We start from the raw sequence: 16,488 nt of genomic DNA on the forward strand, positions 1-16,488 counted from the left end.
TGACACTTAGCGAGACTCAGTGCAAGACGATAAAGGGCCTTCACCTCTGTAAGGCGCTCTCAGGAAGTTTGCGTAACTCATGTACAAATACCGCAGACAGCACTGCACATATCTGTAAACAGTGCTCTAGCCCTAGGGACACGCCCCCTGTACCCTACACCTTGCTCACAAGGGAGTATTCTTCCTACAACCTAAAATGCTGTCAGAATATTTCTGCTTGTTTTATCCATCATAGGAACTATGGAGGAAGAGGGGTTCTTATCTCAGAGTAAAACATCCACCACTTTGGATACGTGAGACATTACCGAAGGACCTCTGTGCTCCAGGTCATGGGAGAAACTTYCCATTTGAAGATCTGATTGCATCATCCTCTCCCAGGTAAAATTCTCACTGACATTAGTGGGAATTTTGTCCAATGAAGAATCAAACCTTTAAGCTTTATGTGAAGGTATCTACTGGTCTTGCTTGACTTTTGCATTTCTACTGTACTTCTAAGAAGTGCTTGAATTGAYAGTATGCAGGCACAACATAAGCAGCCAACCAAAAAAACCTATGCCCTAGAGAAATTAGTTGTAAACTTTCTACCAAAGGCAACTTTAAAATGTATACATGAAGCCCATCCCTTTTCTAATGTCACTGCTATCAGACCACAGGCTTCTTTCACCTATTAGAGGAAAAAAAAGCTATATCATCTCATCTCCATAAACAGCTCCAGATTTCTGATGAATAAAATCACAATAAACTATAGTTACATAGAGTGCTACACCTTCTAGCTACATTTCCTCCCCTTACACCAAATAACCACTCCTTAAACTGACTGAGAATCTTCTATTGTGGTTAAACACCCTCTCTACTACTTAAAACAAGTGTTTTCAACACTATTTAGGGACCTCCTTAAGACTACATGCTTCTCACTCACCTTTCACAACCCTAGTGAAAATAGCTTGGGCCTATGCACTGATGAACCACAACTGAAGGGGAGAGACACTGCCTGCAGTGGAATCCACACTGCTCAGARCCACATTCCTTCACAAGCATGCAACAATTTCTGTGCTGAGAAAGGTCCCACAGAGCACATCTGGACAAGATGGCCAAACTGATGCAGATCAACACAGGGTTAAAAGGTCTGTGAACCTGCAGCAATCCCATTCTGTAATTGTAGCAGGGTTCAGGAGAGTTTTGTCTGGTCTGCCAGCTCGCCTAGCCTKCCCTGGCACTCGGGCCAGTTCTCTCTGGGCATAGCCTCAGACCCTGCTGGGCTAAGGATCACAGGCCCATCACATAACAGAGAAAAGGACTATGACATAAATGGTAACATTACAAGTCTTCATAAATCAAACAATCGGCTGCATATCTTTATTTATTTGTATTCAGACCTACAAGACAAGTGAAGATATAAACTTTTTATTTATTAGTAATTACATCAGTACATTCAAACTGCACAATAACTATTTCCAGAAACAGTAAAAATACCTTTTAGCCATAAACATTTGCTAGAACATCAATAAAATAAAATAAAATCAAACTTCCACTACTGTTCATTAACAGTATCATCTGGTAACACTTCAAAGAACTACCAAGTTATTACCTGAATGGTTCATGTAAGTAATATGCAAAACAACCGTAGTGCTTTTAAGAGTAATTTTAAAAGCATGTGCTGGTCTTGCAAACCTTCAGCTTTTCACCCATTTTGTCTGTTGAAATAAACAGATAGATAAATAAGAGAGCATAGGTTTGTACGAGAGCATATGTTTGTCAAGAAAGAAAGCAAATTCTCTAGAATCTCCAAAGGAGACACCTATAATCAAGACGTCCAGTACCACTGCTACCAGTAAGATACAACAACAGTTCACAGATTAACTATTCACATTGGAATGAAGCTCCTGTCAATCGCATGCAACCAGAGTCTCTTGGACCAGAACTAAATGTAACTTCGAAGATTCCTCTGAACACGTCAACGCTACAATCCGGAGCATCTCCAGAGTTCAAGCACTTTGATTTTTCTGCAAGTCTATAAGATAAAACCCTCAGAGGATGCTAACAGTCAGTTGTCTGTGAGGGGCTGTCATAGAATAAGCTTTATCTTTCTTGGTGTCAAGTGCACAGCCCTCTCCTGCTGGGGTTCAGTTCACTATGGGCATGACTCCCTGCCATAGCCAACAACGTGTAGACACRTGATATGTTTCACACTAGTGAGATTTGTAAAAATAATAGCTAAAACCCTTTACACTGGAAAGTGCTACCTTTGGTCAGAACACTACACATCCTCTTCTCTCTGATAAAGCACTTTTCCTGAGGTAATAAAGAGTTTGTGAAGTCAATACTTAACTCTCTCTCTAAAACAGCAAGGGAAGGTATTTGCCCAGGGTCAATAAGCAAACCAAGGGAGAGTCAGGAATTCAAACTAGGTTGCCTGAGTGCCATTGCAGTGCTTTATGCCTCAATGACTTTTCACTTGAAATTTTTATTTAAATACAAGTAGCTAGAGTACCAGCATGCTACTTACCCTTCTTCACTTCACAGTTCTGATCCATGTCCTGTATTTATCTGGAAATGCAGCACTCATTACTGTGGTATACACTGTGTTACTGGTGGAGGAAGAAGAGAACAGTGAACAAGTGAAAAATCATTCCAAAGACAAGAGGATTCATTTATAAACCCAGCAAAGCAGCAGAACTAATTTTAGCAGAAGCAGATGTTCTGCTTACATACAGTAGTGTTAGAAAGACACTGACAAAAACGAAGGTTCTTGGCACAAATTCTTACCAGATTTGTTTTCCACTTAGTACAGCAAAGAAAATATTTCTACATYTGTTTTAATCGGTGCATTAAATTAGCATTGTTGATCTTAGCAGTCACGTGGGTATAATTTTCTCCTATTCCAAATTTGCTCACRTTTATAAGACAACAGAGATGAAGTCCTGGCACTGACTTTGAAGACACCATTGCCAAGCTCGAATGTGAATGAACCAGAGTAAAACAAAACAAGGTAACTTGCAGAGGCACAATTTGTGTAACAATGCAGAACAGTAATTGCATACTGAAATGATTCTGTTTTAGAAATCCTGTACCTAAAAACCATGTTCTCATGTATTATTTTTCCTTTTCATACATGAAGCAGAGCTATGTCAGAAACTTCAGGGAAAGCCATTTTTCAGTGTTAATACAAATCCAAAATTTCCAGAACTGAAAGGCAGAAATGACTCAGCAGAAAGTACTGCTGCAGGTTTGAGCAGTCATTTTTTTCAGTACTACAAAAGGTAGAGTCTTCCTGTAACCAGACAAACTAAGGAAGTGCAGTTTGATGGCTGGGAAGTGAGTGACAAAAAAAGAAGGAAGAGTTCTGTGGAAGTGAAGGCACAGTTCCACGTGCACAAGCAGAAATCCAAGCTGGGAACTCACAAGATATTCAAAAAGACRTACACAAAAATCTTGGGGAAGCTTGTGTTTGGATTTTAAGTGGCCTGAGGCATGGCAGGAAGCACTGATCAACACTGAACCTAATACTTACTCGTTTAAGACCGGCTTCACTGACAACACCTGTACAGAAAGTTTGAAGAGTTGTCATTTTGGTAAATGAAAAGGGAGTTAAAAGGCTGTTTAGAAACAGCAGTATGATTAAGTTATGAAAATGAATAATGTAGAATCAAGGATTAGTCTTGCCATTTTCTTTTTAACATCACACTGTATCACAAAAATATTTTAAATAAAAACTCTGAAATATACAAGACCTAAGTTCTCAAAACTAATTAGAAAGTACCACTCTTCTCTAATACTTTCTTTGTCTGCTGTAGCATTTGTAGCTGTGCTTGAACTGCACAAAAATGATGGTCCTAGATTCACCTCCTGCCCTTTCATGTTCTCCTTTTAGCAGCCACAGAATAGCCATGCTACTAAAGGCTGTTAGCTAAGGACAGCCATTCAYAGCCCCCCGAAATGAACAAAGCTGACTTCTACACAAAGTTCAGGTAGTCCATGCCCCTAACTGCGTGCAAAGGCAGGCCATGCAATATACCTGATAAAAATTCCATTAAGTATCAGTGCTCTTTTGGTTGATTTCCATAAGCTYTGTATCAACCCCCAGTATAACAATGTTATAATCAGGTTATAGGAATTCCTTCAATAAAATCTTTCTGTCTGAATGCACATAAGGAAATCCACACAAAGAAAACTGAAGAATTTGGATCACGCATAAGAATTAGTTCTAGATGCCCCTGATTCTGATGTCATGTTATTTTCTCCTATGCATACCTATGGAAATTTGGGTTATTCCAGTGATTTTTAGCATTGATGCATCTATCAAAAAACCTGGATTGGTTGACTGTTATGAAGTGACTATGTGGGAAGTTCAGAAATGTTTTGTAAAGAATGTACATCATCACACATACTCACTGCTATTTATAACCAAGGTGAGCGAAACGTAAATCCTCATGAAAACAGAGCTGAAATTTTTAATTCCTGATCTAAATCCCAGGATTTGAGCCCATCACTAACTAATATACTGTATGAGAAGCATAGTTGCTTCTGATCAGTGCCAAACTAAGTCATGTAGTTTTTTTCTTTTTACTAATACATACTCAGAATCATCTCACTGTACAACTATTGGAGCATTGCAATTTTCCTTCCATCATTAAAGTTATTTTAGTTAAAAGAAACTGTATTTTTCCACCAATGAGGTAATTATAATTTGATATTACTGTTGAAATCCAACAGGATTAAAAATCTAAAAATACTGCATTCCTTTGCTTCTTAGAGCACTGTAAAAATCAAACCTCACTTGAAATTGTTAAAGCAGCACACAATTGATAAATTAAATTAATTAAGCTGTGTTTCTAAAAGCCTTTAAGTGTTTTTGAAAATAACAAACTATTTCTAGATTAGTAATACTAAGAATCTCCATCAAGACTCAGGTAGTTTTTGATTCTTGAAGAGACTTACACATTACTCTTGATAAATGCAAAATAATTTAACTATATTCTCAATTTTTTWAAAAAAACTCTGAAATATCTGTAGTTCAATGAGAGTATTGACATCAGGACCCTAACCKAGCACCAATGTTTCAAATCCCCCATTACAACAAAATAATAATTTATACTTTCACAACAYATATTACCAAAATGCCTTGAAGCATTCAATGAACAGTCTAAACTAAGCCTTCTCTTGAAACAAAGTCTTCCTACTAATTGTGTTTAATTTGCCAGAAAATAGAAGCACTGCTTCAGGTCTACTCCTTCTGAATTCACAGTGGGAAATCAAAACACTGTCCAGAAGAGTCATGCACCTGTTTGTTAATTGAAGTTCACAAGAGCTTAAAATCAGTGTCCAGATATCTCGATCTGGGCATCCAGACACAAAGAGACCCAGAACTACAATGCCCCTGAAAATCTGGATTTGACTCAACTCACACAATGAATTACTGAAAGAATCYGACTTGTGGGTGTCCATCAGTAGACAACGTTTCAAAATGAAGCTCGCTTACAAGCTCTCCAAAGATGCTCCTACACTACACCCTTTTCATTATGCCTTACTTGTACAGTTTTTAAATCCCTGCCAAAAATGCAACTGCACTTCTGCTTTGAAAGAGAATTCTTAAGTCAAAACCAACATGCCATTACGTAGAATTTAAAAGAAATACCTGAAAGAGTGTATCAAAATTAATATTCTGCTGCCCCGTGGCATTGAGAGCTTTGATGGCTGGAGTTCTGCAGGAAAAAAAAATGCAGTATCATTAAACACACTTTACTCTTTCAAAAGCTACAAAGCACAACTGAGAAAAATCTCTCACAAAATGCCCTTACATTAGAATATTTTTTATATATATCATTTTAGAGCAAAATAAACAATGCTGTGCGACTGCATCTAGTCTCTTCTTGCCAAAGCTACTCTATTACTACCCTATGAGTACAAAACAGACAGGAAACTGCCAACTACTTCTTGCAGACTATGCAGCCTARCGATTGTATATGTCTATGAGTTTCTTAATAATGCTGTCAAATACTTTTTCACTGTGAAGTCCAAATCCCATGGTTTTTAATGCATTCTGCTTTAAATGGAAATTTTTGGTACAAGCTATATGCTTGTGATTTTTCACCTTGCATCTCCTTCAATATCACATAGACTTTCCTCTGGCACATATGAATATTACCCCTTAGCTCCTCTRTTCCTATTTGAGAGGCATTACAGAAACTGAACTAGCTGATTGCTCACCAAGCTAACATCTGGTTAAAGAAGAATATATCCAAGTCTTTGCACTTTTTCAAAACAAAAACGGTATCTCACTGCACAGCTCCAAACTAGATTTACCTTCGATCATCAAGAGGTGGAGGGGTGGTCCAATGGTCATAGTTTGTCTCCACACGAAACCACCTATACCATAATACACAAATACAGAASCAAAAGATGTGTCAGCAGGTAATTAATAAAGGCCACAAATCAGTATTTCCATATTGCCAAAGGGGGAGGGGGGGGAAGCTCCCTAAAAAGCCTCTTTCCTATATTTCTTGCAAGTCAAATGGATCCCATGTTGATACACATAGCAGCCTCTATAAACTACTGAACACAAATGAAAAAGGAGGGACCTCTCAACTCTTGCTGGTGACAGTGATGAAACTACCACTGACTACAACAAAAGCAAAATCAGACCTTTAAAGAGACGACCATCATCAGTATGCATACAATGCAGCCTGCAGCATCAGTTTGAAGCAAGCAAAGTCAGTAGGCTGCCTGGCTGTTGCCAAGTAAATGTTTAGCAGTAGACTGCAGTACCAGTTCTCACAGCAAGGCAATAATTTAGGGTCTCCCTCATGTATTAAGCTGCTGATTTCAAATGATTCACAGGAATAATTATTTCTGAAACTTCAAATCTCCTATTGCATTTGGTCAAAACTAACATACAATTATTGAAATACTGATGCAATACTTGTCAGACAAATAGGAGGTGCCTTTAAGTCTCAYTTCTTTTGTAACTTGGCTAAAAAGCAAATATACATATTTTTTCCACTCTTGTCCTTCTGGACTGCCCCCAACCTGACAAGTTGGTTTCATTCTTTTTCTAGGAAGACAAGTGCTCCTTTCAGAGGGCCTCACTAAAGTTTGTCTTGTAAGCAGTAGTAAGAGATGAGCCTCCGCCGCTAAAGAAAGCACTTCCATTATTCCTGCCTGTCGCTCAGAAAGAGATAGGACAGACAAAAACAACACCTTTTTTTTGTTACTTACGCTCCACTTAAAGGATCAAGAGGCCAGAGGTCTGCTGGCCCTCTTCTATTCCTCGTTATGACCATGCCTTCTTTAGGTGACACACCTCCTACAATATAGTATACTTCAGCAATGATGGGAACGCTGGCTAGTCTGAGAACAGCAGACTGGAAGTCCTCTGCTCTGCTCAGGGTCTAGTGCAAAAAGAAGGCCAGAATGAAACTAAAATCACACAGCACACTCAAGTGCAAAAGCAAGTACAGAGACATCTTAAACAGACCAACAGTCCCAGATTTTCTGTAAATTATAATTGACTACCAAGTGTTATTTGAAAATATTTTTCTGAAAATAACTTTCCAACACAGCTGTAACCTATGACCATGAAATGGGTATGGCTAGCAACTGAACTCAATAATCCCAGCTTAGCAAATATTCAAAGAAAGCAAAACAAAAAAAAYACACACACACACACATATATATGAACAGTTCTATTTGGGCCAACAAAGTTGTTGGGTGATCAGGCCAACAAAATTTTGAAAAAGACGGACAAGGAAAGCCCTAGAGAACAATTAATTATCTCTGATAGCAGCACTGCTGCTAGTAGTTTTGAGTCACAGCCTTAAGTCACACCTCAAACTCCAAAAATATGAACAATTAGGTCTCCAGGAGACATTCCAGTTCTGCAGGGAGTCTCTATTACCTACAAATCAAATCATTCATGTTTATTTCAACTGATGAATCTGAGAAGCAGCAGACCTGTTTTATCTTAGCAATATCTGAACCCACTGTTCATAAAATGTGTCATACAAAACACCAGTTTAAGTAGCGCCGCTCAACATATTGAAAATACAGAGTTCACTGATAACATATCAAACGTAGTTAAAATAACTACTGGATCATCATCTAAGAGAACAACTGCCCAACCTCCCCTATTATTGTATCGCCCCCGGTTAACTGAAATACAACCTGGGATGGAAGTTTTTGCACAGCTCTCAAAGATGTCTTGGCACGGTTGTCAATGTTAGAAGAATTAGCCCCCCAAAGGACAAGAATTTCCTCTATCATACATATCACTGACAACTTAGGAACAAGATTTAACCCCCTTATAAAACACACTTTTTTTTTTTTAACTACTAAATTTTCTGTGGAAGTATCAGTTACAACATCAAATTTGTTAGAGATTTTAAGTTCAAATAACATGACTGTGAAACCTGAGAATACTGTGAACTTACGTCTCGGACAAGCCAGCTGACTGGGTAATTTCGATTCAGGAAAGCAGCTATTGCATTTTCCCACCATTTACCACCCTCTGGGGGGAAAAAAAATAGAAATGCATGTTACTTACATTCTGTGAAATATATCTTTCTGTCTTCATTTCTTTTGCAGGCCTAGCTCTGCATTCTTTCCCTCCACTGCATTACAAAAGAGCAGTGCAATAAACTCTTTCACTGTGCCATTATCATCATATCAGTAAAGTTATGCAGCTTATACCAGACTGGCAAAGCATATGCCACTTCAAAGTAACAGGTGCCTCTTGTGCTACCTTGGGTTTATCAACACTGTTCAGAACACTGAATGCTGATATGCTCCTTTTCCATTGTTATATTATTTCACTGATAGCTATATATAAAACCTGCAGCATGTTCTGCAAAATCAGGCTAACATACCTCAAAGCCTTCACTTTACAAAAKTCATGTTTCAAATCATAGAATCATAGAATCAGTAAGGCTGGAAGGGACCTCTGGAGATCATCTAGTCCAACCTCCCTGCTCAGCAGGGTCACCTACAGCATGTTAGACAGGGTTGCATCCAGGCGGGCCTTGAAGATCTCCAGAGAAGGAGACTCCACAACCTCTCTGGGCAACCTGGTCCAGAGCTCTGTCACTCTCACAGGGAAGAAATTCCCCCTCACGTTCAGGCAGAACTTCTTGTAGTTCAGTTTCTGCCCATTGCCTCTTGTCCTGACACATGGGACAAGTGAAGAGAGTTTGGCCCCGTCCCCTTGACACCCTCCCTTCAGATACTTATACATATTGATAAGATCCCCCCTCAGTCTTCTCTTCCCCAGGCTGAAGAGGCCCAGCTCTCGCAGCCATTCCTCATAGGGCAGGTGCTCCAGCCCTCTGATCATCCTCGTATGCTCAGCCATAAAATTTTGCAGTTTTATAAATCATTAGGAAGGATATGTGATTGAATTACCACAGAAAGCTAAATCCTCAGTGAAACAGGGCAGTTGCATATCAATGTGAAATGACAGCATTTCAGTAAAGGAGCTGATGAGCACAACATCTACCTGAAACTATAGGTGAAATATAAATAGACTACATAATCCCAATCGAAGTTCAGTCAGGGGCAGCTGGATTAACAYCCCTGTTTTTTAGAACCTATCTCAGGATATGTAACGACATAAGAGATCGGGATTTTAGCTTTTCAGTCTGTTCTGGAAGTTACAACACTTTTGTGACTATGACATAAGACGGTACAGTAAGATAATAAGGAGATGATAAAATAGAAAATAAAGATGACAGAACAATTTGTATACACTGAGAGCTAGAGCAACAAACTCARCTAGTCTGAAACAATAATTTCAATGCTTTACATACAATAACAATGCTTTAGCATTCTACCAAAACGACTGCAGCTCTATTTATATAACAATCAACAGCTGTCAGCTCAATTAGCATAAATTACCTCATGATTTATCTTACTGAAATTTTACAACAACAATTGTGCAGAAATCTTAAAATAGCCACRAAAAAGGTAGTGATAGCAAATGAGTGTTATCGGAGAAAATTAGAACTAAGAAAATGGGAAATATAAAGGTCAAGTTTATAATTATTCAAATACCAAAGAAACTAGAAAAAGACTGCAGAAAAAATATGTTCTGTCACATGAAAGACCTTCATCCTAATTTGGAGACATCCTTCTCTCCAACAATAAAGCATACTTTCACTTCCCTCAATTTTATCTCTGTTGTACAGTGATGCATAAAAGAAAAGCAAGCAGTTGGCCTCAATTCATTTATAAAGTGCTGCGTAAGCTGAMTGAATTACTATTACATATAATTAAAAAGTAACAAAGTTCAAGGCATATAGGTGGATGACAGACAGCATATCAGTTTGTGATGGACAAGAGGAGCCCATTTCACACACAACTTTGCAGTCCTTCATTCCTGTTTCAGGGTAAGGTACACAGAATGGGTCTGTGCATGGACTATACCATCTCACTGCTGCCTTACATGAYCTTATACTTAGGTTTGAAGCACACTACTGAGCAACGGTAGGAAGAACAGGACAGCACCGCTTTTGTCCCCTGCTTATATCCATTCACAGACAGAGGATCTGCCTGCAAGATTTTCTAAATCAAATCTTTTACAAAAACTCAGAATACTTAAGACCTGATTTCCTTTTGAGTACAAATTCAAGGCAGTTAGTATCACTCAATATTAGCTCATAATTGTCCAGCTTTGGAATAAATAACCACACTAGCATCAAAAACAAAAAAAAAAAAAAAGAAAAAAAAGAAAAAAGTGTATAATCTGCGATAAAAATCTAGGAAATGAACTAAGGCAATATTAACAAAGAAAACAAGAATCAAAAGGTACATGTGCTCCATACTAGAATCCCTACTCCAAGGGATAATGAATGTGTGTATAATGTATATATTGAATACTAACCACAAAACATCTAAAAAATTTTGAAAAAAAGATTTGTCTAAATTAAAAAGGGAAATTTACTTACCACTAGTCAAAAGTAAGCATTTATTTTAGATTTAGCTTCTAGCTCAGACTAGATTGTTGCTGGTTCATACAAACAGCCAAAGAACAACATAAAATGACTGGTTCTTAAAAAAAGAGAAAGGGGGGTTGGGGGATGACAAACCRAGCTCTCATTTGGACAGGTCTATCAATGCTTATGAAATTCAAGTGCTGAAGGACATAGCAGTGATCCTTCCTCTGTCTTTCTTTTAATAAGCCCTTATACCAACATAAAACAGAGAAGATAGGACGAGAAGCAAACAGAAGACTGAGAGATCTAGGGGAAAGATAGTGGGGCTTGAAAGAATGCCTGGAGATACTGGAAAGGCAACTGAGGAAAGATTAGTGAGCAGAGGAAAGATGAGAGGTGTCACTTATTACACACAAATTAATGTTTTATGTTGGTATAAGGGCTTATTAAAAGATTCAAATTGTCTTTATGGGAACAGATAAAAACAGAATATAGAGAAAGGAACAGAATGTCTCAGGAAGCAGCAGTCTATTTGCTATACAAGACAGGACGTCTTTTTTCTCTCCATCCCTACTCTGCCTTCTCTGATTATGTCTCTKGAAAAGATCACATGTATTTGTTTCTTCCTGATTTCCCTACAGTTCTGTGTCTCCTTTGACACTTTTCAAGCTCAAACAACACTGCACTGACAAACACCTCTCTTCTACATAGCAGCCCAAAAGCAGCACTACATGTGCCTTTATTCCCTGAGGGCCAGAGAAGCTGTCTCAATTTCAGCTCTTTTCTGGTATCCTTRCAGCATTTTCTCTCTAGGAGGATGAGGCAACAGCACTGGAAGAGGCAACAATCAGCTGAAATAGTGAACATGATGTCAAGCACAGAAAATGGATTTTACCTCGTTCATCACCAGAGATTGTGAACTTATGTGGGCTTTGTCCGGTCCATAAGCCTACATAACCAAGAAACGTAGTGCCTTGATATACTATCTGAAATCAGAAAACATACAATATTTTAGCGTTCTGGAACAGAGCACTTTAATACAAATAACACTCTGAAACAACATCCTGTATTTTTTCTGTGAATTTCATACATCATTTTACAAGTCACCATGAATACTTTGCCTTCAGATAGAGAAAACCTTGCAAAGTAAATTATAAAAACACCCTACAGACCAAAATTTACCTATTTAATTTTTTAATGATAACAAATTGCTACCAAAATTTTACAAAAAGAAAGAATTCTGCATTACAGAAACAACTAATGAATATTAAGAAAAACTACGTTAAAGAGGACTGCGTTAACAACCATTTCATTTTTGGTGATTTTCAGCATCTAAACCATACACACTGGCTGTGAAAATTAACCCTTGAAAAGGACGTTGGAATCTCTCTCTCTGCCAAAACTGATCTCTTTTCAATATTCTCTAGCATTTCTTCTTGTTTTTAAATGTCTTGATATTTTCTTCCGATGTTTCCTTCTAAATAATGATCTTGAGAAGCTAGATCATGTTTGCTGTTCTATCTGTTCTATCTACCCACTAACTGGATGCTCAGAAAGCAGAACAACCCGACATTCATCTTATGCACCTAGAGAAAAAGGAACTAGAGTATTCTGATAATTCAGTAGATTGGTATTTTTACACTAAATTTTGTTGCCTATACAGTGGTACAACTGCAAACCACTCTTCCAGAGAATACCACCCAGTCATGTCAATCACAGATCATACCTGCCCACTTTTTATAAATTGCACATCAATTGTAATCTTGCTTAGTATATCTACAAAATCATAATCCAGGTTCCGACCATGGTAAATATTTCCTTTATCATCCTGAGCAACAATACTGGTACAAAACCTTCAAAACAAAAAGCAGAAAAAATGATTTAAGAAAAACAAAGTTGAATCTTTTCAGTATTACAAGCTAGTCAAACTAGCTTAACATTTCAGGAGCAGTAACTGAGTATCTGTTTTTGGAAAATATTTTACTAATATAAGCATACAAATAGAAGTTCACACTACAACACTAACACTTTCTGACTTGAGAAAATACTCTCCTCCTGTACTTTTTGATGGAATTTCTTAAGAGCTTTCACTGCTAATTAAAAAAAAGGGGGGCACAGACAAGTCTGACTAAAGCTCTACATAACTAGGTAGCACTACAACGTCCTATGTATGTAGGTATGTAACTCATGCATGATATCCACAAGAGCTCTTTCCTAGAGAGTTCTAACATCCAGAACTGTACAACATTTACCTTATCAGGTCCCACCTGGCTCAGAAAGTCAAAATGCCTACTGTGTTTTCATCATGTCAGACATTACAGACTAGGTAGGTAGCACCATTTCCACTTAAAAAAAAAAATCCACAATTTCAAAACCTACCTTTTCAAAATCAAGATGAAAAGTGACATCTAAAAATATTCACAATGTATCAGGCTGAAACTTTTTAAATTTTATTTTAATTTGGATCCTGTTATATTTTTAAATACAATTAGATTAAAAGTTTAAATAGAGTCCTCTTAAATTGAGCACATCAGCTGTTCTTCAAGTTTGCCTTTTCTACAATAGCTAGACCTTACCTCCAGAAAAGGAAATGTGCTGTAATTACTTTTTGAATATTAAGAGTTTCAGTTTTCTTGAAATATTTTTTTTATTATTATTAAATATATTTAATGARTGTGGCATTCAAAACTTTTATTCTCTGGAATGCTAAATTTGTCAATCCAGTGACATAAAACATTGCCTTTCAGAGCTCTAAATGCAGACAAGTACTTCTTTCCTGGTTGCTGGTTTTCCTTCAGCTTTGTGAGCATTGAAAATCTTAGACTTGCATAGGCTTTACTGTGATTCAGAATGGTGAACATCCTTCCTGAAAAACTGAAAGTGCTAGCATTTAAATTTGTATCTTATCAGGTATTAATCCTCGTAAAGAAACAGTATTACTCTTAACTGAGTATCAGAGATCAGGAAAAGTAGCAACAAAAATGCRAAGAATTGTTTCTACGCAACTATTTTTTATTAAAACAAAGACAGAGAAATACTGTTCATGATCCTCAGAGACAACACAGAGTGTTTTTATTGGCCTCCCTTACATACTTCTAGTGCAAAAGAAGGAAATGAAACTTAGTATTTTTTTCACTGAGGTTTTGTTTGCGATCAATAAGGTAACTGTCTCCATTTTGCATTGTGAAAAATAAAAAAATAAAAATTATAAAACCATTGTGATGGTCCATCCAGACAATGGTTTGGAAGCAACTTTGTTTATCCCAGCTAAAGGGTTTAAATGTAATTAACAAGCTGAATAAATTAACATATTCTATTTTTTTAAGGCACAACTAATTTTTCCTGTTTTCTTTTTACTGAAATCCAACAACTTAAAGGAATGCATTAGATTTATCTTAAAAGAGTAATAAACTAAAAAAGTTTGAACAGATGGTCCTTCCTTACCAGCAAAAATGGTTTTCACACTTTTATGCTTATATTAATGTAGATGTACACAAACAAAATAGCTGTATGTTACCATTATTAGTATATAATAACACTGCTCTACAACGTGCTTTCTTCAATTCAGCACACAAACTGCCTAAAGAGAGAATAAAACTTTCCAGCTAAATATATAAAACCCAACAGAACAAACTATGTAACTAATCTACCGTGTGTCTTCAAATACATGCCTTCAATGAACTAAAAGGAATCTCTACATCCACTTTTAACAGATTCTATCAGTATCAGATACTTACGCTGTGGACTCATAGGCAAAATTAAGCAAAACTCCATCTCCCAGACTTACTCCCAGTGCTTTGCACAGTCCCAGAATTTCCCCTGCAAAGGGCTGGGGCATAAAGAACTCCAGTTCTGCTGCTATCGGCCGAATAACTTCATGGACCCATTTTGGTACAGTTTCACTGCAAAACACATTCAAGGAATTAGTCATTACCCGAGAATGAGACAGAAAGGTTTGCAACTTATGCTCAGAAATTAGGCACTCATTAAATCTACTACTACTCAGATCAGCCTACACCATTTGGCACTGATCAGTTATTAGAACCCTCTCCCACTCTGAACTCCTGCACCCCATCCCTTACCAAATCCCGCTGACTTCTACACATCCCCAGAGAAGTCCACACAACCTCTGAAACTAACACTAAGCACAGGTTTCCTGCCTGCAGGATCAAGTCACAAACTTTCAGACTCTTATAAATCTCTTCAGTCCGTCCTTTGATGGATTCCTAAGCATATACATAATGCAGTAGCACTAGGCTTTACCCAGGTTAATACTCATAAAAACAGAATTTATGAAGAATAAAGAGAAATACAGAACCTGTGTGGCATCACCTCCCCTTCTTCATTCCAGCCCCACTACTAGGGCTGAGGGGGAGGAGAGGAAGAAGAAAGGGGCCCCGACCYAGTCCCGCTCCTGGCATTAGCTGCTGGGAGGGTGGCAGGGACCCGGCGCAGCCCATTCTCTCGTCCTAGAGGGCAAAGGACCGGCTGACAGACACTTTGCTGCTCCCCACGGAGGGTCACGCAGCCACTTCGCCCCAGCAGCGACCCTTTCGCGCACACCTCCGGCCTGCCCCAGCCCCGAAGACAAGACTGCTGGGCCCTACACTCACTCGATGATCCGGGCGACCGCGGCGCGCAGGAAAGCGGGCTCGAAGTGCCGCAGTATTGGCAGCCACCGCTCCTCGGCTGGGCTGTCCAGGCTCACGTTGCACTGCAGCGGCGGCGGCGGYGGCGCCGCGGTGCCCGCCGCCGCTGCCGCTCCGCAAACCGCCAGCAGCAGCCCCCACAGCGGAGACCCCCACGCCGCTCTCTGCCCCATGACGCCCGACACTGCCGCCGGCTGGGACAGCGGCCCCAGCCTTCCTCGGAGCGGGGCGGCTCGTAGTGACACGGGCCACCCCCGCCCCCTGTCCCGGAGGGGCGGCTCAGGGGGCAGGGCCAGGACATGGCGGCGGCGGCCCCGGGCGCCGCGGCGGGTGGGGGGCGGGTGCTGCAACGGCMGCCCTCGCGCTGTAACGGCGCGCGCGCCCACCCGCCGTAACGGCCGCCCTCAGACGCACGCGGGCTATAACGACCGCCCTCGCGCTTTAACGGCCGCCCTCAGGCGCACGCGGGCTGTAACGGCCGCCCTCGCGCTTCTCCACAGGGAAAACGGTACTTCGCTCCCCACGCTTTGCTCCTCCCGCCGCGCGTACGGTTCAGCCCCTCCTCCCGGACAGCCGACATCTCCCCCCCCTCACACCACACACACACACACACACACACCCGCCCCGGCATCAACTGCCCCTTTCTCATTAGCCGCCCTTTTCACAGCCAGGGCACCGCTGGGCTCTGCCACCTCTCTGTTCTTCCTCCCCTCCCTCCTCCCCCCAGATACCGTCTTCCTGCCAGTGCGTGGCTGTCGAGGCATGTCTGGAGGTAGGAAATCACAGAAGGTAACGGAGGGAAAAAAAAAAAAAAAAAAAAAAAAGAAAAGAAAAACATACCCAAAAGGGTGTATTTAGACTCTATTTGATTTTCCCCAAGCCTGTGCTTCTCTCTCACACATGCCTTAGAAAAATCT

General features: G+C 39.6%; 1 protein-coding gene across 2 annotated transcripts; it reads right to left on the minus strand.

Annotated features, from left to right (window-relative positions):
- Positions 1-1,388: 1,388 nt before the first annotated feature.
- NAAA (N-acylethanolamine acid amidase) lies at positions 1,389-15,852 on the minus strand. Of its 2 annotated transcripts, XM_085308844.1 has the most exons (11): positions 15,536-15,851; positions 14,660-14,824; positions 12,649-12,775; positions 11,818-11,908; positions 8,427-8,503; positions 7,216-7,388; positions 6,304-6,366; positions 5,636-5,702; positions 3,512-3,540; positions 2,507-2,588; positions 1,389-1,694 (listed from the first exon to the last, which is right to left on the minus strand). In XM_085308844.1, the coding sequence occupies exons 1-10, from the start codon at positions 15,742-15,744 to the stop codon at positions 2,513-2,515; spliced, it is 1,077 nt and encodes a 358-aa protein (XP_085164970.1). In that variant the 5' UTR covers positions 15,745-15,851; the 3' UTR covers positions 1,389-1,694; positions 2,507-2,512. The 2 variants fall into 2 exon arrangements, with proteins under 2 accessions (XP_085164970.1, XP_085164971.1); XM_085308845.1 differs by lacking the exons at positions 1,389-1,694; positions 3,512-3,540 and having other exon boundaries at positions 15,536-15,852.
- Positions 15,853-16,488: the final 636 nt, after the last annotated feature.

Source organism: Rhea americana, unplaced genomic scaffold, assembly GCF_003343005.1.
Source record: "Rhea americana isolate MKP2758 unplaced genomic scaffold, rheAme1 scaffold_284, whole genome shotgun sequence".
In the NCBI taxonomy this organism is placed as follows: domain Eukaryota; kingdom Metazoa; phylum Chordata; class Aves; order Rheiformes; family Rheidae; genus Rhea; species Rhea americana.